Consider the following 24,109-nt stretch of genomic DNA (forward strand, 5'->3'; position numbering starts at 1 on the left):
ATTTTATTAACGTTTCGAGTACTTATAGTCCTGAAAGAATCAGATAGTAAAAAGAGAAAAATCAAAGAAGCGGGCTCTAATTATGCTAAATGAAAACAATTGTGTCGCAAATTCCTCGGTAGAATGCAGTAGGATGTGGTTACCCATACTGAAAGAGGAAGTCAATAATTTTTAATTTAAACATATTAAAGTCAGAATTTGGTATTAGTTTTTTGAAAGTAAATAAAATGTAAGACCAAATACTTACGATGTCGGGATAGTATCACGAGGTTTTTTTTTTTGTTTTCCCTCGTGATTTACTATGGAATCTCTAACGCGAGAATTTTACTGCCATCGTTGTATTTGGTTGTCTTTTTAAAGACAGATCACATGCTATGATTTTTTTGTGACGGATATTCTTGAGTTGGGATTGATTTCATGTAATCGAATGAACTATCTTTTAGTAAAGTCGTCCCAGGAACGCAACTCATAAATATTGGCGATATCATTTTAAAGTACTTTAAAATGTATAATATACGTCTGAATTGCCAATATAAATGAGTCAGATTAAGTAGATTATTAGAAGAATTTTTTTACTTAGCAACATTTTTGTTTATTTTAGTAGTATTTTGTATTTTGACAACGAAACCCGATTTGGGCTTCGAAACGTTAATAAAATCATTTTTTTGGTAAAATTGTGGCTTATTTCCCATTGAAAATAGTTGATTATCAATAGTATACGAGCTTTATTAAAAAATATAAATTTTGCTCAAGAGTAAAGTACCTATGTATTTCACAATATGGAAAATTGTTATTAAGAAACGTTATTCGGAATTAAAAATTATGTTCTAATATGCAATTATATTCTTCTAATTGAAAAAAAAAATCAAAATTTTTCTCAAATTACGGATCCCTTGGATATGCTACGGATATCTTGTTTAAAGATAGTCCTAGAATATTTTAAATATGTATGTACACCATTTTAAAAAAGCTAAAAGCTAAAAGAAAATAATCTATCTTTTTTATTCGACAATGTGTACCTATACCCAAATGTACAAGAAAAAAAGTTATGATGAGAAATTTAAAAAATAATCGTGAAAAAATCAAAATTCGTTAAAAATATAAAATTTTAAAAAATCATAACTTGATCAAAGATAGTCGTACAACCTTATACAATAGACCACTTTAATGGTAGATAATTGACTCTTAGTACTAAATATACCATTACATATACCTACTTAGAAATGCGTAGAAAAAAAATTATAGAACAATGTTTGCGAAATAATGGTGAAAATTGACCAAAAATGCTATGAGCGGCAAACTTTGAAAAATCATATTTCGAAAACTATAAATGCTAGTGACTTCTACCAAACGTCATTTTAAAGAGGAAGGATGGAAGTTTTTTTTCTGTCTATATCTATAATGCCTATACCTATATCCCCGTGGAAAAGTTATGGGGCCAAAAACAAAATTGCTTTCTTTCGTGTTTTTTTGCTTTTTTTTTTAATATATTTTTGTAAAAAAAATATTTTCGACTTTAAAAGGTGATATTTTGATAGTAAAAATCTGGAATAATTTTTTTGTAAACGTGTTTGTACCAAAACTGCATAGAATTCACCCTAGGGACTAATTTACCTCTTTCTCTAAAACGCACCCCTTTAATTTAAATGGTAGCACTCCGCGGTTTTTTCATATTTAGAAGTCCATTGACTATATGAAAAGATGGGTAGAGTGCTCTGCACAAGAGCTTTGAAGTTGGAGCAAAGAGTTAGGTTGGATAGGTTCTACATTTCCTCGACTTTGTTTTATGGAATGAAAACTTTAACCTTGAATGCGACATCAATGAAAAAAACTGGAACCGTTAGAGTTGTGGGTGTGTAGAATTCTGAAAATGAAGTGTACATAAGTCACAAACAAAGAGGTTCTGAGAAAGACGAATAAAGAAATGGAAATCTTAAATATACAAAAAACAAGAAAATTGGAATACCTCGGACATATTACATGTGTAGAGATATATAACTTACTCCAACTGATTATGCAGGGAAAGATCCAAGGAAAAAGAAGCATAGGTAGAAGTAAAATATCATGCAACCTAAGAGAATGGTACGGATGTACATCAAATGAACTTTTCAGAGCAGCCGTCTCTAAAGTACGAATAGCTATGATGGTTGCCGACCTCCGTTGCGGAAATGGCACTTGAAGAAGAAGGTCAAACACAGTGATGGGCAAAGTACGGCCTGCGGGCCAACTCCGGCCGGCGAAAGTATTTAATCCGGCCCGCAGAGGATCCATCGAAATGGATAGTATATGGCCCGCTTTAACACAAAACACATTTTTTCTACAATTCTGGCCCTCCTCTAGAATTTCTTAAACTTTGTGGCCCCCCATTAAAAAAGTTTGCCCACCACTGGTCAAACATAATACATCGTCATCTACCTATCAGAAATTGCTGGAAGGATAGTAGGGACTTGTAAAAAATTATAAAAATTTGATGTCACGACATTCCTATAAAGGGGTGATGGTGGTAGCATTGAGGAGGAGGTTCAGAAATGTCAACATAAATATCTATGCATGTGATCTAAGTTGAAAAAATATATACCAACCTCTGGCCATTCTTGTAATTTATTTTTGGCCAAATCAAGTTCTTCGACACCTGCACATTTGGCGACCAAGGCATCTTTTTCTCCGGCAGTAGCAATATCGCAGTCGTTGAGAACTAGGAGCGCCGGAACGACGGCTCTTGGAGATTTACAAGGCACAAATATGGACACAGAAATGCCTTCATCCTCGGACCCATCTGAATCTGTCGAGCTCTCGCCATACTTTTGTTCAAGGGCCTCTAGCAGGGACGGCATGGTAAGGAAACCTAAAATAAGAAAATAATATAAGAACAATATTTTTAAATGCCACATAAGTTTAGACGTCGTTTAGATGTCATTTACCATTGTTTGGGCTATTGGTTCTGCATTTGTATTCCCTTAATGAACTGAAATTTAGTTAGTAGTTGTGTCAAAACATTGTCAAACGTGATGCTACAGAGACTTCAAAATTATAAGGTTATCAATCGACTTTTTATTTTCAATAATCCAGCATAGGATGATTAAAATTTTGTCAAACTTTTACTTCATCTATAAAACATTATAAATGCACGAATATGATTGGATGCAATTTTATATGAACTTTTAAATACATAATTAAACACGTATAATTATTCATAAATCAATTTAATCAATTGATAACGGTTACAAAGTGAAAGATAGAGAAGTTGAGTGAGGAAGAGGTGAAGAAAATCAGAATAGTGAATACCCGTCTAGAGAGAAAGTGATTTCGACTAAAGACAGCCCAGAAATTTTACCTTGTCGTAAATAGACCGGGCAGTATGGTCGCCCCCGCTAGCGCAATTATTCCGACTCGATTTTTTTGCACAAACTTACTCAAAAAGAGGTCCTTATAACATATCCACAGGGTGCCGGGCGGTGCCGTGGTCGAAAAATTGTTTAAACAATTTTTTTTTAAACAAATTCACAAAAATAATTTTTTCATTTCGAACAAATTTTTTTTAGATAAATTGCCTTATTCTGAGCAAAAAAGGTCTCTTGTCATTTTTTTCTAAAATTGATTGTTGTCGAGTTATACTCGATTAAAAATTTGAAAAATGCGAAAATGGCTATTTTCAAGGCTTCATAACTCGATCAAAAATGATTATTATGAAATTCAAAAAGTGACAAAATCAAGATTCAAATACCTTCTTCATCGTTCTGAAGAGATTTTTGTCATTAATTTATTACAAAGCTGTTATTTTTAGTTATTAACAATTAGCGCTATAGTCTAACTGTATCGTCGCCCCCGTTAGCGGAACAATTTCGATCAGATTTTTTTGCACAAACTTACTCAAAAAGGGGTCCTCATAACATATCCACAGGGTGCCTTGCGGTGCCGTGGTCGAAAAATGTTTTAAACAATTTTTTTTAAACAAATTCACAAAAATAATTTTTTTATTTCCAACAATTTTTTTTAGATAACTTGGGTCATTCTGAGCAAAAAAGGTCTCTTGTAATTTTTCTCTAAAATTGATTGTTGTCGAGTAATATGCGATTAAAATTTTGAAAAATGCGAAAATGGCCATTTTCAAGGCTTCATAACTCGATTAAAAATGATTATTATGAAATTCAAAAAGTGACAAAATCAAGATTCAAATACCTTCTTCAGTGTTCTGAAGAGATTTTTGTCATTATTTTATTAAAAAGCTGTTATTTTTAGTTATTAACAATTAGCGGTATAGTCCAACTGTATCGTCGCCCCCGTTAGCGGAACTGTTTCGATTAGATTTTTTTGCACAAACTTACTCAAAAATAGGTCCTTATAACATATCCACAGAGTGCCGGCCGGTGGTCGAAAAATTGTTTAAACAAGTAAGTTTGTGCAAAAAAATCTAATCGAAATAGTTCCGCTAACGGGGGCGACGATACAGTTGGACTATACCGCTAATTGTTAATAACTAAAAATAACAGCTTTGTAATAAAATAATGACAAAAATCTCTTCAGGACGCTGAAGAAGGTATTTGAATCTTGATCTTGTCACTTTTTTAATTTCATAATAATAATTTTTAATCGAGTTATGAAGCTTTGAAATGGCCATTTTCGCATTTTTCAAATTTTTAATCGGTATAACTCGACAACAGTCAAGTTTAGAGAAAAATGACCAATGACCTTTTTTACTCACAATGATCCAAATTATCTAAAAAAAATTGTGGGAAATGAAAAATATATTTTTGTGAATTTGTTTAAAAAAAATTGTTTAAGAAATTTTTGACCACGGCACCGCCCGGCACCCTGTGGATATGTTATAAAGACCTCTTTTTGAGTAAGTTTGTGCAAAAAAATCGAATCGAAATAGTTCCGCTAACGGGGGCGACGATACAGTTTGACTATACCGCTAATTGTTAATAACTAAAAATAACAGCTTTGTAATAAAATAGTGACAGAAATCTCTTCAGGACGTTGAAGAAGGTATTTAAATCTTGATTTTGTCACTTTTTTAATTTCATAATAATCATTTTTAATCGAGTTATGAAGCCTTGAAAATGGCCATTTTCGCATTTTTCAAATTTTTAATCGCGTATAACTCGACAACAGTCAATTTTAGAGAAAAATGACAGGAGACCTTTTTTGCTCAGAATGACCCAAATTATCTAAAAAAAAATTGTTGGAATTAAAAAAATTATTTTTGTTAATTTGTTTTAAAAAAAATGTTTAAAAAATTTTTCGACCACGGCACTGCCCGGCACGCTGTGGATATGTTATAAGGACCTCTTTTTGAGTAAGTTTGTGCAAAAAAATCGAATCGGAATAATTGCGCTAGCGGGGGCGACGATACTGCCCGGTCTAAAAGGGTCATTTTCACGCTACGTCTTATTGTACGTTTTGAGTGTCATACAAAACGTACGACAAAACGTACGTTTTGTCAATAAGCGGATTTAATTTTTTCTATTCGACAAGACGTACGTTTTGCTGTTTTCACGCTACGTCTTATTGTACGTTTTGTGAAATAGGACAAATCCTATACATTTTTCGATTCGACAAGACGTACGTTTTGCTGTTTACACGCCACATTATACAATGGACAAAACGTACGTTTTGTATGACACACAAAACGTACAATAAGACGTAGCGTGAAAACGACCCTTAATACTGACGGCTTGAGTTACATGACACGGAAGCTAATAGAAGAATATTATATGTTGCAACATCTTACTCATGAACAACTATAGGCAGTGATTATTCATTTAAATATTAACAAAATGAATTTATGAATTTAAAATACTTCGACCCGCAGTTACGTCCCCCAATATTCCCCTGGTTACTTGGTAAATCAAGGCAACATTTTTAGGTTTTCATTTCAGTGTTGTAGCATTGCTTAGAGCAAGACGAGCTGCAATATAATCAAATGTACTGGCAGATGCACAAGTATGCAAGCCAAGAAAGAGAGTAAGAAGAAGAAGAAGAAGAATATAATAACAAAAAATGCAGTGTCAAAATAAAAGAGAAGCATACAGGGTAGAAAAGCCATATCCATGATAAACGGCATTCTGTGGGACCACAAACAGCTCATATACAATGCCATACTTAAAACTATAATCACAAATGGCAGTGAAGTTTGGACACTGAAACAAAGAACAGAGAAAATGTTACTAGTAACAGAAATGGACTTCTGGAGAAGAGCAGCAGGCAAATCAAGAAGAGATCGGATACCAAATGAGAGAATACGAGAAATGATGGCAGTCAAACATACAATAATTGATAACATAAAAACAAAACAACTCATATGGTACGGCCATATACAGAGTTTGACGTGGACACTATAAGGGAGAAGGAAAAGAGGAAGGACGAGAAGAAGCTGGAGGGAGGGAATTGAAGAAGAACTAGAGGAAAGAGAAATCTCAAAGTCTTGCTAAGACGTGTCGAATAATATATCGCTTGTACTATTTCGGCGACTTTAAAACAGTACTTCCGATTGCAACTCTGGAATCGGAAGTCCGGGGTCAAATTCCTCACCTATAATACAATTTTGGGTTATAAGCTCTCATTCGACCAGTGGCGGCTCGTGACCTCAGTATGCGGGTAGGCTACACATATACTTCGGGTAGGCGACAAAAAATATCCTACAATTTGTAATAACTTTTGAGCCGTCTTGCAATACTAAATGTAATCTATTAGCGCAACGATGTGTAAAAATTACTTTTGGAGCATCTACTTTAATTTTTGATTGTAATCCGTTTAACCCTGCTGTCCTGTTCGGGTCTATTTGACCCAAAAAATAATTTATTTCTTATTTTACAAATTATTACGCGGCGTAACGATTTGGTATTTCATGACTTTATTACCTAATATGAGGTCTTTCAATTGCATATGAGATAAACAATCAACTTCCTGATTTTTTTGATAAAAATGAAATTGTTACCTAGAGTACGTTAGGGTCATTGTGACCCGCTTATTTAAACCGTTAAAAATTACCTGTGTATGTGTGTTTAGTTGTCAGTACTCTAGATTGGCAGTACCTGTGTGTTTGTCAGCCGGATCCGTTTGTAACTAAAAACAGGTTTCTGCAAGCTAGAACTTGTAAAATAAACTGTAGTATAGCTGGACGATGTTGCAAACCAAATTATAAATATGACCGACATGGACGGACAGCATGTCTTTATAACCAACTGGAAAGACATGAATAAAGTTGGTTTCCAAGGATACATTGATCTTTTATTTTTAGCTCGGGTTTATAAGTCCCATGGTAAATCAACTAAAAGTTTGTGGAATGAAGAAACGGGTCGTAGTATATTTCAATCAACAATGTCGTTTGATATATTTACAAAAAGTTTGCAAGTAATACGTTTTAATAACAAAACTACTAGACAGGATAGGAGACGTAGGAAATGTACCAAACTGTTTTAACCCTGATGAAAATGTTGCTGTCGATAAGCAACTAGTTGCCTTTAGAGGCCGCTCTCCATTCAAATGGTACATTACAAGTAAGCCAGCGAAATATGACACAATAGTTTGGGTTTTATCTAATTATGAACAGTAAAACTTCTTATGCTCTAAAATTGCAGATCTATACAGGAATCCGTGTGATGTGTGACTTAAGTAGTGATTTGGAAGGCCACAATATTACGTGTAATAACTTTTTTACATCGTAAAATTTAGGACAATTTCTTCTAAAACAAAGTAGATACAATGCCGGGGACTATAGGTAAAATAAACCGGAGCTTACAGCAAAAATCGCGAATAAAGAAGTTCATAGCTCGTTTTTTTTGCTTCACGCAAGATACCACTGTTGTTGACAATATTCCTAAAAATAATAAAAATGTTGTTCTTATGAGTACATATTGCATCATGAATCGATGCATCGTGCATCATTTTCATTAAATGAAAAAGCCCAAAATTATTTTAGATTTCATTTATTCCAATAAGGGAGCAGTGGATACGCTTGCCCTAAAAACAATAACAATACTAATTATTATGTTGTATATATCATAAACATATTTGTAAAATCCATTCTTTTTATTACTGTCCCAGTTGTAAACTGAATTAAATTTTTGTAGATATTTGTTACTAGGCTTTTTTGAAAGAAAAAAATACCTAACGTTTATTTTTGTTAATAAGTTAAAAAGTACAGTTAATTTACATTAAAAACATAATTTTTGTTTAATTATCCATACTTTCTTGTTAATAAAGTTTTATTTATTACCATTAGCTTATTTTATTTCGATTAAGGAGCGTAAACCATAGTTGGGTCATATTGACCCGAACAGTACATTTGTGTAGTTGACTCGAACGGGACAGCAGGGTTAAAGAGCCAGCCATTACACTTGCACCATCGTAAAATTGAGCAATTAATTTATTTTTGTAATCATATGGCTCAAGCACGTTTGAAATTAAAATATATAGACCGTCTGCAGATCTATTCTCGCTAACATCAAAAAACCCTAAAAATATTTCTGTTACCTGACCAACTTTGTTAACAAAACGGATTGTTAAAGGACACTGTGATTTTTCGGTTATATCAGCAGTATCGTCCGCTAGTATAGAAAAAAATTGACTTTCATTAATTTCTGTTGAAATTTCATTTTTTACGTAATCGGCAAGAAAATCTATTAAATAATTTTGTATTGTTTTTGACAAACCCGTGAACACCCCTTCTATTTTTTAACATAATCCTGGATTTCCTGATCACGTTTAACTACTAAATTAAAAATTTCTTTAAAATTACCCATGTTTGAAGAATTATGGCTCTCACCACGACCGCAAAATGCAAGTTCTTGTTTTGCTAACAGAATTGTAGATTAGAATTAGATAGAGAAATATGTCCAGCTAAAGCACTGTCAATAGTTTGTTTATTTTTTTCTAACCGTTTTAAACCTAAGCAATTGTTTAAATGTTCTTTCGAAGATTCATGTTTTTTTACACTAGCTAATAAATTTTTCAAATCTGAATATCCCTGACTCACCCAAACATTTTGCTTCAAATTTGAGAGCAACAGACAAGGCCAACAGAAAAGTGAATTTTTAAAATAACTTCCGCTTAGCCATTTATGATTTTCATACCATATTGTTTTAAATGATCTCGAAAATGGTCGATTGTCTTTTGTCTTATCTGTGGATAAAATTGTTAAATTTGGTAAAGGCCGGCCCATTGAAATAATTTCTGATCTTTCTTGATTTTGGCGCCTTGAAAAAGGCGTCTCGATCAAACTGCATATTACATCGTTTAAAATATTCATATTCGATGACTAAAGTTTTTCCACCAATAAAACTAACACACCTACGTTTCAACAACGTCAAATATTACTTATTTTATTTATGTATCAAATAATAATTTACTCTTCGAATAAATTGATAAGTTAACAATTAACCTCGCTTTAAATTTTTAATTATCTATATAATCTAATAACACAATTCGTCAGTTTAACTTTAAATTATCCAAATTGTATTGAAACACAATAAAAATATAATGGACGACTGACAAATAACTATTCACAGATTTATTTGTCGTTAGTAAATTACTACTAAATTAATATAAAATTAAAATGCCCTTCAATAGACCGATCTCAAATTTACCTGTTTATTATTCAGTTTTTTTAAACAAATTTAAATTGTCCTACCTAGTTTTATTGAATACTTAACCTACTAATAACAGCCAAAATCAAAAAACAATTATTTAAAACAGTTTCACAAGACACAAGAGAAGCAACTGATAAAATTTTGTAGGTCCGGCTATAAGACTCTGTGAATATCCGCCCTTTCAAAATCGTGGCCAGCAGACCTGCAGCAGGTCTTTAGTTCGCGTAAACAGAGAGAGATCGCACGTCAATTCAGTGTTGGCGTCGTTCTATTTCAGGCTACGTTTTCAAGTGCCTGACCAAGGAAGAATATAGAATCTTATACAGTACTACAAGGAGCGTACAATAATTATAACTACGTGAGAAAATTTTTTGGATATTTTTAAAAATAATTTGGATAATTTTTGCTATTTTATTGTAGGTATTGTGTCGAAATTTATAAATTACAATTTTGAAATAAGTAATTTATATTAATAATTTATATTATTGTACTACATTTGAAGAGGATAGGCGGCGCCTACCTTGCCTACCCCGACGGGCCGCCCCTGCATTCGACACCTCATTGGTCATTTTATCTGTTCTAAAAACGGAGGAATTGTGTTTATAGACAGACACATAGACATGGGAAAAGGTTTTTACATTTTAATGTTGCAAAATGGGAGAGAAAAATATACATGCGGGATTTAACAATAGTTCATCATTACCAAATGATAGTCAGATGGTACTTGTATTTTTTATTCTATCAACGTCAAGGACGCCAAATGAGTTATGTAATTTTGTTAAAATCGCTAAATTATCATTAAACGGTTGCTTTTATCTAAAACATAAAGTGCATTATGTAGTCTTCACTTTTGTTTAAATATTTTGAGGATCTTTATCTAGTATTAGTATGTAATATGCGATGTTTTAAAAGGTTAAAATACTTGTCCCGAGTAAATAATATATATATGTTACCGTTAAAACCCGATTTCAGTTAAAACCCGAATTTACTAGGAAAAACTAGTTTTAACTAAGCGCTTTAGACAATTCTAGTTTTAACTAGTCAAAACTAGATTTGACTGCTAAATTCAGTTAAAACTAGAAATCGCGAACGGATTTCATTTAGAGTAGTTTATATGCGATTCTCTTGTGATTGCATATCGATCAAATCTACCTGACAGCGACTATTCATTTCTGAATGAAATATAGGTTTGGACACAAGACCTCTCTTCGTTTTTATATTTTTACTCTTCTTCCGTTGGCAGGTTTCACAGATTGGTATAAAAGTATTGATCATATCAATACCAAGTTATATTTGCCTATTTCCTGGCGGTTTCAGGCTTCAACCTATCCCGATTTCCATGAAAAATAGCAACATTATTTTATTTTCAATTATTTTGAAAAACAGCAAAAATATTTTCGACAGGTACATAATATTGGATGGGATCAATTTTAGAAGCTAATTTTTTTATCTCGCCAACTTAAACAATTCTAAATCATTTTAGTCTTCGATTTTGTAATGGTGTTCTCTTGTCAGACAGTTCCGCATCTTGTACTTCGACCATTAATTTATTATATATGCTTTTGGTCACAACATTATAGTGACTTTCTTTCTTCTCTGTCTCTTCGATTTGTAGAATCATTTCCAAAACACGTTCTTTTCACGTTCTTATATCTCTGCTCTCAATCTGATCTTCGATATTATCACTAATGGTGAATAACACACAGTGGTGTACTATACTATAACCAATAAAAACGATGCAAAACAATCAACAGTTAGTTTGTTTCACACACTACTTTGCTACCGACCGGCCGCCTTCGTCATTAACACTACCCCGAACAAGCCGTAATACATACTTGTCTCTTGCAACAATTATTTTAACTGGTACATATTCGCCAGTAATTCCAAAAAAAGCTACTTTGAACTAATATAAACTACTCTAAATGAAATCCGTTCGGGATTTCTAGTTTTAACTGAATGTAGCAGTCAAATCTAGTTTTGACTAGTTAAAACTAGAATTGTCTAAAGCGCATAGTTAAAACTAGTTTTTCCTAGTAAATTCGGGTTTTAACTGAAATCGGGTTTTAACGGTAACACGTGTAGATCCGTGTAGATTGCTGATAACAACGGAAGTTTAATTGAACCCGTCATTACGAAAACAACACAAGTCACACTTTTTTAAATGTCACCGTTTGGTGCTATTTTATTTCTTTGCCATTAAGCTTTTTCTGTGAAAAGGGAACATCTTTATATTATACAGGAAGTCAACAAAAAATTCAAACAAAAATTGAAATACGTTTGGAAATGGCACTAATTCTGGACTTGTTTGTGCCCCTTTCTAATGAAGAACGGAAAAGAATTTTTGATTAATGGGCTTTTGTCTTTTCGAAATGACGGATCTATGTAATTGTTTTATTTTTGAAGAAACTAAAAAGAAAAGTACCTATGTAAGTTTTTACCAACAGTATCTAGTATTTGCTGGTAGAAGTTACAACTATACGAATACTAAATTCCATGCATACTTTAAGTAAATCGGTGATCAGTTACAAAAAAAAATAAATAAATTGCAAGCATACATTTCACACGGTTGACCTCTTTTTGCAATAATAGTCGGGGTTATTTTTGGAGTTGTAGGTTGATATTTTGCAACGAATTGAAACTATTTGTTTTTATAGCAACACTGTAGGTTGGGGATATACATAAGCGCGTCCGATTATTTTCTATGGGATTACACAATATGATTTATTTTGATACATTAATATAAACGAAAATTCAATAGTTGTCTACATAATCAAAAAGTATTACAAGCAAATACAGACACTAAAATACGTATATGCATATTCATTTATGCATATATGCACTTAATTATCATTTTGTGTTAAGTAGGCTAAAAATTATAAAGAAAACCTTTAAGCCATTAAACCATAATTGAACTATTCATGCGCGTAACCAACAAAATTATAATGGCCACAATTATTTCCAATCTCCAATAGGAGCGAAACTTGAAGAAGAAGATGCTGGAGGATGACAACTATAAGCTATACTGAGAGAATACTGTGCTCACAGAACAGACCAACCAGTGAGGCATATTAAAGTAGTGGCACATATTACGTTGTCAAGCTTCGAAGACCTGGACAAATACAAAAAGCAAATAGACTGGAAGGATGTCTTAATAACACTAATATGGCGAAACCGACATATTAATACTAAGATGAAGTCAAGAATTATAAAGCCAGTGTAAGACCACTAAGATATATGCATCAGAAACAAGATCCTATACAGCCACAATACAAAGACTACTGGAAACGGCAGAGATGAAAGTACTGAGAAGAATTACAGGAAATACGCTGAGAGATCGAAAGCGGAGTGAACAAATTAGAAGACAATGTAACGTACAGTGAAACGAATGGACACTAAATAGAAAAAAATAATGCAATAACTACATAAGCACAATGAGGGAGACACGTGTGGTCAAAATAGCACGAGATAAATCACCAATCGGTAGAAGAAGTATTGGCTGACCGCGTAAACATTAAGAAGAAGACATAAACTAACTAGACAAACAAAGGTATTGTTTCATGTTTTGTTTCCATGTCCCCATATTTCTTAGTGACTTAGCTATAATTATGACAAACCGTTGCGTCGGTCTTGTGCTGCAGTGCATATATGTTTGTTTTTTGTCCTCGTTCTTGTTTAATCGGCAGCATTTTCTTTCTGATTCTTTATTTCCTATAACTATTCTTTCCAATATAGAACATAACAGTGCAAAATAAGATGTATCTTTTTTTTCCATCATTGAGAGTTAACCTTCAAGGCGCACTCGCATACAGCGAAAGCTAGACAATAGATGAACCAAGATTAACATGAAGGGATGCTGTGGATAAGGGTGCCAGGAATACCGGTTTGAATGCCATTGAATTATATCTGAGTCAGTATTATATAAGGTGTCCAGAAACTCTCCTGGCAAACGAAGACTGGAGATTCCTCAGATAATTTTAAGACAATTTAACCCAATTCACCTAGTCCGAAAATGCTTCCTAAGCGAGGAAGTTTCCTAGTTTTTTTTAATACCTCCAGAACGCTTCTATATAGAAAAACGAAAACAGGTACGCATATTAATCTTCCATCATGTTTTATTACCATTTCCAATATTATGTACATTAAATAAAATTGATGACAACGGATCCTCTTGTCGTACTCCTTTCAGTTCAAATTTTTCTGTTAGTTTGTTAGTTACTTTTACTTTATTTTCTGTTTTCGTAAGTGTTAGCTTTATCATTCTTATCATTTTTGATGAAACTTCTAGATTTTTTAACGCTTTACATATATCTTTTTATTCTATCAAAAGCTTGCTTAAAATCTATGAAGAGTGCCATTGTCGGTTTATTATACACATCGCTCTCAGCTTGTATTTCTCTTAAAATAAAGATGTTGTCCAGAAGTACTTCTCCCTTTTTTAAAGCCACACTGATATTCTCCTCTGCTATTGTTCTAAGACTTCTTGCTAGCTTGTTTTTGATGTGGACTGCTATAATCTTGACAAACTTGTAATGCTCAATTAGTATTTTAGATTTAAAAATATGTCGACTACAATGTAATTGCATTCCAACAGTAAAACCATCATTAATACATTAAGAATTATAGTAACCATTTTGCAATAGGAAATTGTGAAATTCTATTATGTATCGAGGTCCAGTGAGTCCATGTTTTATAGATTTGTTACTTCATTATGTTTTTATAACAATTTTAAAACAGTTATTTAAACATTAAAAATGTGTACCTATACTTGACAATAGCCTCGACAATTGGAGCAAATAATATCACACCAGAAAAAATAATATTTAATATTTACCTACCTAATATTTACTTAATAGTTCTAATATAAAAAATATAAAAATGTACATACCTAATATTTAAAAAAAAATTGATTAGGCAAAATGTTTTTAAAAAGGAAAAAATAATTTTTTTTTAAAAAACCAAATAAAAAAGCAGGTTGAGTAAAAAAATACAGATCAGGCAAAGTAAGTTTCAACCTAATAGAAACATTAATAATATTGAAAAATATCAAAAATATTACTATAGCCCAATAAATGACCGTTTTGGAGTGTAATTTCCAGGGGCAACTCCGAATTGCATGAAAATTTGGATTTAGGTTCTACTTACCCTCCACTTCAAAGTTGAAATTGTGCCGTTGGTTGCTTTTACTTGGGGGGTGACATTTACCCCTTCTCGGGGGGTGAAAAATGCGTGTTTAAAATAAGGCCGGAAATGGATAAATTGACTTATTTTAAGCACCTTTTGTTCTATAAAGTTTTTTACGTAAGTCAATACTTTTCGAGTTATTCGCGATTTATAATGTTGATTTTTCGACAAAAAAACTACGTTTTCAGACCGTTTTTCCCAAATAACTCAAAAAGTAAATATTTTATCGAATAAAATATTTTTAGCAAAAGTGTAGCATATAAAAAATGAAAAAAATGGTGTACCAGTAAAGCCTACAAATTGAGTAGAAGCAAAGTTGTAGCTCATGAAAAATACGTTCTTATTCGTCTAATTCCAAATGGAATAATTCAACGCGAAATCACCGAAGAAAGAAGCGTTTTTCGGGAAAACCTTATTAACATTTTTAAAGTATTGTAGCGTGATTAGTGTAATTACTTCTAATTACAATAAAACTAGCGGTTCGTAATTTATATACGACTTTATTTTTTATTTACACAAGTTTACTTTACAAACTTTAGCTTAAGACTAACTCTATTTACAAATATGTCCTATTTATATATGCGATACAGATATTCCAGAAATATCTATATATCTCCAGCTATGTCCATGTGACTCGACCGCTTGCACGTCATCGGCGCTGCATCGGCGTATCTCGAAACATCGATAGTGTTCTGTCTGTGCGGAGACGGGAGCTGGTATACAAGGGTAGGTCAATAATTAGTTTGTTACACTGCTCCCCTCTTAAGATCTGAGCGTCCCGATCAGCAACTCTAGATGGCCCAGGATGGCGGAATCTACAGGATTCTCCAGCTCTGCATACACCCCTAGAAAAGAAGTAACAGTCTACTGTCTTTGAAGGGTATGACATCTTTGGGTTCATGCAACACACAGTAATCCGTACGCCAGTTTCTCTGAAGATCACTTCCAGCATGCTTCTCACAATCTTCCAATCCAGATTTTCTACTGCATGGCCAATTTTTGGTAAAGCCAAATCTTTGATGTCATAATTACAGACCATTTTCTTCAAATTAGTTAGAGCACGCCATATGTTCTCGTAGCTTGGCGTGTCCGTATAAGACTTCCTGGTCACTATATACAGCAAAGATCGAGGACCATCTTCCAATCGCAATACCCTTCCAATTTTAGGTTGTTGATTCCTTAACTCGTCCAGGCGGCCGAACTTTCTATTGAATACGGACGAGATTCCTTTAGTCATCTCGAGGTCTTGGGCAACACAGTGGGCTAGAGAGACGTTTTCTGGAACACCAAACAGATCTTGCTGAACTTCTGTGGTCACGCCGAATCTAGCACTCTTTCTTTCTGCGTAATTTGACATAAATTCCTTAAAACTTGGCTGTGGTGCATCTTTCATCTCCTGTTGGAGGACTCGGGCTTCCTCTGTTTCATTTGAGCCAGCATATGGTGCAAGACGATTTATGTGAATAACTTTTGGTTTACCGTTTGGTAACTTCTTAATTCTGTATATTACGTCATTTATTTTCTTCTTAACTTCATACGGACCTTCCCATTGTCTTTGCAGTTTAGGACACAGGCCTCGACGACGTTGTGGATTATAAAGCCAGACAAGATCACCTACTTCGAAGCTTTCATTCTTGCAGCGAGAATCATATTGATCTTTCATTCTGTCACTGGCTATCTGGATGTGTTGTCGGGCAAGTTCATGAATGTTGTTCATTCGTAACTTCAGGCGGTCTACGTATTCTTCGCCTGCAACATATTCCTCGGAAGGTCTGCAGCCAAACTCTAGGTCGCAGGGCAAACGAACTTCACGACCCAACATCAGGCAGGTTGGTGTTTGACCTGTAGTTTCATTCACGGCCGAGCGGTAGGCCATCAGGAATAAATGAATGTGTTGGTCCCAATCTCGCTGATGTTCAGATACAACTTTGGACAAGTGTTTACCCATCGTTCGGTTCATCCTCTCGACCATTCCATCTGATTGAGGATGCAGGGGTGTTGTTCTGGTCTTATTGGCACCAATCAATTTACAAACGTTTTGGAAAAGAGCTGACTCAAAGTTTCGCCCTTGGTCGGAGTGGATCTCCAAGGGAACACCAAATCGGCTGAAGAATTCTTCAACAAGTACCTCTGCAACGGTAGCAGCTTCTTGATTCGGTAATGCATAGGCCTCGGTCCATTTCGTAAAATAGTCCATGGCTACCAGAATGTATTTATTTCCAGCATCGGTTTCTGGAAATGGACCTGCAATGTCGATTGCTACTCTTTCCATAGGACTTCCAACATTGTACTGTCTCATGGGTGCTCTCTTTTTACCAAATGGACCATTACCGGATGCACACAGTTCACATTTCCGGCACCATCTTCTTACATCATCTTTACAGTTCACCCAATAGAACCGTTCTCGAACCTTTTGCAGAGTCTTCGTAATACCAAAGTGTCCACCTGATGTACCGTCATGCAACTGACGCAATACTTCTGACACTTTACTTTTAGGTACAATCAACTGAACCTTAGATTCTGTACCATCATCGTTCTCAAAGGTTCTGTACAGAAGATCATCTTTTAGTATCAGGCAATTCCATTGGCTCCAGTAGGCCTTGACTTCCGGACTACATGCACTAATGTTTTGCCAACTAGGTCTCTCACCTCGACGCATCCAATCCAATACTCTTTTTATACATGGATCGTCTTCTTGGGCTTCTTGTAACTGTTGTGGCTGCCATTGCTCATTAACGACGGTGGTTCGTCTCACGGGGCAAAATCGTTCCTCTAATTTGGCACAGTGATTACAATTTGCACTGCATGGTCGTCTCGAAAGGGCATCAGCATTTGAATGAACTCTTCCGGCCCTGTGTTCTATCTCATAATCATATTCTTGAAGTCGTTCCAACCATCTTGCCATCTGGCCCTCTGGATTACGGAATTGTATGAGCCATTTTAGAGCAGCGTGATCTGTTCGAAGAAGGAACTTTCTGCCGTACAAGTATTTATGGAAATGTTCGCAAGCCTTCACTACACCCAGCAGTTCTCTTCTGGTAACGCAATAGTTTCTTTCTGGTTTCGACAGGACTTTGCTGAAATAAGCGATGACTTTTTCCTGTCCATCCTGGATTTGTGAGAGAACAGCTCCTATGGCACTGTTGCTAGCATCGGTATCCAAAACAAATTTTCCTGCCTGTCCCGGGTAGCTTAATATCGGTGCACTGATCAGAGCCCTTTGTAGTTGTTCGAAAGCTTTTTGACACTCCTCACTCCATGTATATTCTTTGCCCTCCTCCGTCAACTTTGTTAGGGGCTTGGAGATATTGGCAAATCCTTTGACAAATCGTCGGTAATATGTACATAGGCCAAGGAAACTTCTAATTTCATGTTTATCTTTTGGTACTGGCCAATCTTTAATTGCATCAATCTTTTCAGGATCAGCTGTTACACCATTACTCGATACAATATGTCCTAAGTACTTAACTTCTCGTCGAAACATGTGACATTTCTTCGGACTTAACTTCAAGTTCGCTGCCCTCAATCGTTGAAAGACGTCTATTAGATTCTTGGCATGTTCATCAAAGGACCTTCCAACCACAATTACATCATCCAAGTAAACCAGGCATGTTTTCCATGTTAGACCTCTTAAAACTGCCTCCATTAATCTTTCAAATGTGGCAGGGGCATTACATAAACCAAACGGCATAGCCGTAAACTGCCAAAGCCCTGATCCTATCGAAAATGCGGTTTTCTCCCGATCGGCTGGCTCCATGTCTACTTGCCAATATCCACTTTTTAAATCGAGTGTGGAAAACCAACGAGAACCGGAGAGAGTATCCAATGTATCGTCTATTCTGGGCAAAGGATAACTATCTTTTTTTGTTACCGCATTGAGCTGGCGGTAGTCGATACAAAAACGCGTTGAACCATCTTTCTTCTTTACCAGAACTACTGGTGATGTCCATGGACTGTTCGATGGTTCAATTACCCCTTGTTTGTCCATATCCTTGATAATCTCTTCGGCTTCATCTCTTTTCGCAAATGGAAGTCGTCTAGGCCGTTGTCTGATTGGCTGAGCGTCTCCGGTATTTATTTTATGCGTTACTATGCTTGTTTTTCCCTTATCCTTCGTGTCAATAGCAAAAACATCTTGATACTCTATCAGCATAGATGTCACTTTTTCCGTTCGTTCATGATCAAGATCTTGGCATCTTTCAATGATCATCTCAACAAGCTCCTTTGGATACTTCGCCTTCGATGATTTCTCATTGGTATTCACAGAGCAAATTGAAGCCACGGGAACACACTGCCCGATCAAAGCTCCTCTACTTAACTTGATAGCAGTTTCCCTTAAATTCATAACTCTTACAGGGATCACATCTCGAACTTTTACCAAAGTTTTCGCCGTTAGGAACTCGACATTATCCACATCTTCGACCATCCTTAAACTTCCCTCTCGGCAGTGTCCATCAAGCATGGTCATCAGAATTTTCTCACTATTACCGGGTATGGTTACGTCGCATGTAGTAAGTAAGCGGATGGCATCTTCTTTGTCGTCGTGAAAGGGCAACTCTTCACCATTGATCTTGAGAACTCCATTTTGAACATCCAATATTGCCCCCACTTTCCTTAGTACGTCCATCCCCAATATGAATTCGTCGGAGATCTCGGCAATTAATACTTGATGTTCAACTGTGGTCTGGCCAATGGATACTGACATATTAGCCTCGCCATATGTATTAATTAGCTCACCAGTCGCTGTTCTAAGCTTTACTGTTGCAGGTGATAATTTATTATGGTCTCGTACTACATCTGGACGTGCGATAGTTCTCGTTGCACCTGTATCCACCAAAAATGATCTACATCTATTACTGATACGACCTTCGATGTATAAGTTGTGGATTCCACCGGAGGACGTAAGGTTGACAGTTACTATGGGGGCTCTAGTTCTCGAGGTCGGCAGTTGCCCCTTGGTGTCGACCCGCTCTAGTTTTCCGACGGCTGTACGATCTTCTTACAATTACGACGAATGTGGCCTACGTCTCCACAATTCCAACATCTAGGCTCGCGTCTCTTTGGCATCTGATTACTTAATACTCTCCGTATCATTTCCTCCAGACGTTCATCGTTGTGTTCGTCACTTTCTTCAATGGTTCTTACTCTATGGCCTCGTGAAGTTTGACTAGCCGTTTCGTGTTCCAATGCAATAGCAAGTGCTTCATCTAAAACTTTCGGTCTTGCTAGTCGTAAAGCTTTCTGTAGTTCATTATCTTTCAGCCCATTGACGAAGGTATCTACTGCAATTTCTTCTAAAACGCTGTCTGGCACCTCTGGATAAGCCAACCGCACCAAACGAGCCACATCTGCTTCAAATTCTTGCAGATTCTCACTTGCTCGTTGACTTCTACTTCGCAGTTGTGCTTTGTATACTTGTTGTAGATGGGCATCTCCATAGCGTTTTTCTAGACGAGTGAACAAGGTCTGGTAACAATTTTCTTGACCCTTGGGAATTGACCTTAATATATCTGCAGCATCACCTCGTAAAGCAGCAGTCAAGGAAACAGCCTTTTCTTGTTCGGTCCAATGATTGGCGGTCGCAATAGCTTCAAACTGTCTAAGATATATGGACCAAGAGGACTTTCCATCAAATGGTGGTAATTTGAATCTCATATTATGCGACGTTTCGTCTCTCGGTAGTTCATCTTTCACTAAAGGATCTAACGTTGCTGCATTAACTGATGGTTGTACTTTTGTATCGGTTATCCTGCTCTCTAGCTGTTTGATCTTTTCTTCTACGGTCTCTACACTTTTCTGCATCTTATCGAATGTTCTAGAAACTTCTTCAAATTTCTCATTGTTCTGTTTACAAACTTCTTCTAGTTTTTCGTTGTTTTGCCTACAGACCTCTTTAATTATTTGAGAAGTCTCATCGAATCTTTTAGCAACATTTTCGAATTTATCGTCGCTTTTTCTACAAGTTTCATCGATCGTTTCAGAAACAGTTTTTAATTTCGATAAGATTACTTGTTCTGCTGACTGGAAGTGGAACGTCTTTGGGTCTTCTCCGTTCTTCGTGAGGACATCCTCGAGTCGTGCTTGTAGGACTATCTTGAGCCCACTGCTGTCCAGATCCCGTTCCTCGAGCTGTTCACGGAGCTGTTTTACTGTAAGTACTTGTAGCAACATCTTTGGTCGGCACACACGTACTTTCCAAAATGTCTTTTAACAGTCTTTCCGAATACCGAACAATCAACGCACTTTAACTATTCCCGACGAATAAAGTCCAAAAGTATTTTAAAGTCTTTCCGAATACCGAACAATTAACGCACTCCGGTTATTCCCGACGAATAAAGTTCAAAAGTCTTTTAAAGTCTCTCTGTAATTCACTTATTTATATCGCACTAAGTTAACCGAACACCGACACCAACTGTAGCGTGATTAGTGTAATTACTTCTAATTACAATAAAACTAGCGGTTCGTAATTTATATACGACTTTATTTTTTATTTACACAAGTTTACTTTACAAACTTTAGCTTAAGACTAACTCTATTTACAAATATGTCCTATTTATATATGCGATACAGATATTCCAGAAATATCTATATATCTCCAGCTATGTCCATGTGACTCGACCGCTTGCACGTCATCGGCGCTGCATCGGCGTATCTCGAAACATCGATAGTGTTCTGTCTGTGCGGAGACGGGAGCTGGTATACGAGGGTAGGTCAATAATTAGTTTGTTACAGTATCGAAAGAAAGCTTAATATTAATTTGTTTTGTTACAAAAGTTTACAGCATCAAAAATAAACGAGTTACAGTGAAAAAAAAGTTGGCCCCTTTTTTTTTGGTAAAAAAAATCGTGAAATCCTCCCTCTATTTAGCACCCTAAATGAAATTAATCGTTTGGCTTTACCATCTATTTTAACTATATATGTATTGTTTATATGATCTGTAAGTTTGATTGGTTTGAAGTGCTTATTTTTAAAAACATTTGGTTTTATAGTAAAAAAAAATTCTATTTTTTTTTAAATTTCATTTTTTTCAAAATAACTTTAAAAGTATTAGTGATAAGAAAAATCTTAAAGAGTAACAAAATGTAGGTTTTGCTACTATAAATATGCTAATTTATTTTGTTTCTCCCTAAGTCACAAATTGGTTAAGATATGGCTGTTCAAAATTTACATACACTCGTGATTAGTGACCCATTCAAGCTTTCTCAAGTATAATCCTTTCAAAAATAAACACTTTAAACCGGTGAGACTGACAGATCATATAAAAAATAGATAGATAAGTAAATTGTTTGTAAAGCGGTAGCGATTAATTTCATTTGGAGAGCTAAACACGGCGAGATTTTATGATTTTTTTTTACAAAAAAAAGAGGGCCAACTTTATTTTGAGCGTAACTCGCATATTTTTAATGCTAAAACTTGTGTTAACAATCAAATCAAAGCTTTTTATAAACACTTTAAAAAAGTTTATTTGAGTTTAAATGAGTTTTTCCCGAAAAGTGCTTAATTTTTCGGTGATTTCACCTTGAAATATTCGATTTGGAATTAGACGAATAAGAACGTATTTTTCATGAGCTACAACTTTGTTTTTATGTAATTTATAGGCTTTACTGATACACCATTTTTTTGGGTTTTTTATAAGCTACAATTTTACTAAGGATACTTTTTTCGAAAAAATATTTACTTTTTGAGTTATTTGCGAAAAACCGCCTGAAAACGTAGTTTTTTTTTTGTCGAAAAATCAACATTTTCAATGGCAAATAACTCGAAAAGTATTGACTTACGTAAAAGACTCTATAGAACAAAAGTTACTTAAAATCAGTCAATTTATCCATTTCCGGTCTTACCTTGAACGTATGTTTTTTCACCCCCGAGAAGGAGTGACTGTCAGCCTCCAAGTAAAAGCAACCAACAGTAACATTTCAACTTTGAAGTGGAGGGTAAGTAGAACCTAAATCCAAATTTTCATCCAATTCGGAGTTGCCCCTGAAAATTACACGGTATCGCCGAATTTCCCGTTCATTTACTGGGCTACTAAAAGATTTTTAATTGAAAACCGATTGGTCCATTTCCCTGGTAACACCTCCACGGCTTCTAAAAATTGCAAGCCAAATGGATGCTGAAGCGAAGAAGACAAGAGGGAATTCAAAAACTTGCAATTCACGACCCCGTCTGTTCAGCTTGTAAATTCCGACGGAAAATGGACCTAGTTACTCAAAGGAGTAAAGACCAATATAAAAATATAAAATATAAAATGGAATTTTTATTTTATTTTTAAATACAGCGTCGGAAGTGGGAAAATGCCAATGAAGTACGTATGGTTCAACAATTAGTACTGCCAAAGTCACACATTAAAAGTGTATCAAGAACTTTCTAGCAGCTTTTCTGGAGGACATTTTGGAGTCAAATGAACACTTGCCAGAGTTCGATACAGATTATACAAGACATATCGGGATTTTCTGAATATTCTAGATTTTTTAAATACTTCTTATATTTCGTCAAGTGACTTTTTCTATATGAAATAAATGTAATGAAGCTGTCGTAAGAGTATTTACTAATCGTAAGGGAGCCCAAGCAGGGATTTTTGCAGTTACTCGAGCGCGTCAGATTATCATATGGGGAGAAACGTGGTACCCTGCAGATGTACCTCTACCATATATTGGCTCTTAACACAGGGGAGTTCGTTCAGGGGGGCCCGAAAAAAAATCCTTAAAAATACTCGAAATTGTCAGATTAAGATAAGGTAAGTTAAGTACATGCATGCAAAAGAGTGTATATTTCAAAAATCTGACGATTTGAGCGGGACGTACGGAAATTGGCGAGTCAGAAAGTTTCACAAAAAAAGCGAATATTTCGCGAAATGAACGTCAGATCGAAAAACTAAAAACTACGTGTTCAATATTTTTCAAAAATCTATCGAAATATACCAAACATTACCCCCCACTGAGAGGCGTGGGAGGTAAATTTTAAATTTTAAATACAAATCCCGCGATATTTCGCAAAATAAACATCAGATCGAAAAACTGCAAAATACACTTATTTTAAATTAAAAAATGGAAAGTCCCACTAAAACGGAAAATTGTTCTTAACTTTTTTTTGGTTTTAGGACCTAATAACCACAACCCAATAGGTCCCCAAACCGCTCGAGTTACTGCACATTTAGCATACTTTGCTGCCCTACAGATAGCAATAATTCGTATTTATAAAAATTAAATAATTTTACAGATCTACCTTTTTATGATACTTTTATCTTATATCTTTTTTAATAAAAAATAATTGTTGTTAGGTTTTCTTGGTGTTTTATTAATATTCAAACTAAAACTGTCCAGAGTGGAGAAGTT

At 35.0% G+C, this 24,109-nt stretch overlaps 1 protein-coding gene across 3 annotated transcripts in view; it reads right to left on the bottom strand.

Annotated features, from left to right (window-relative positions):
* LOC114329703 (tubulin-specific chaperone cofactor E-like protein) overlaps positions 1-24,109 on the bottom strand; it is a 130,056-nt gene that overhangs the window by 54,548 nt on the left and 51,399 nt on the right. For 2 of the 3 annotated variants that reach the window (XM_050650576.1, XM_050650578.1), the window contains exon 2: positions 2,583-2,845. In XM_050650576.1, the coding sequence (XP_050506533.1) occupies positions 2,583-2,834 (252 nt within the window). In that variant the 5' untranslated portion in view covers positions 2,835-2,845. Of the gene's footprint in view, positions 1-2,582; positions 2,846-2,921; positions 3,069-24,109 lie in introns of those variants that run through there. The other variant, XM_050650577.1, reaches the window with a different exon arrangement.

This window comes from Diabrotica virgifera, chromosome 5 (assembly GCF_917563875.1).
Source record: "Diabrotica virgifera virgifera chromosome 5, PGI_DIABVI_V3a".
Taxonomy (NCBI): Eukaryota; Metazoa; Arthropoda; class Insecta; order Coleoptera; family Chrysomelidae; genus Diabrotica; species Diabrotica virgifera.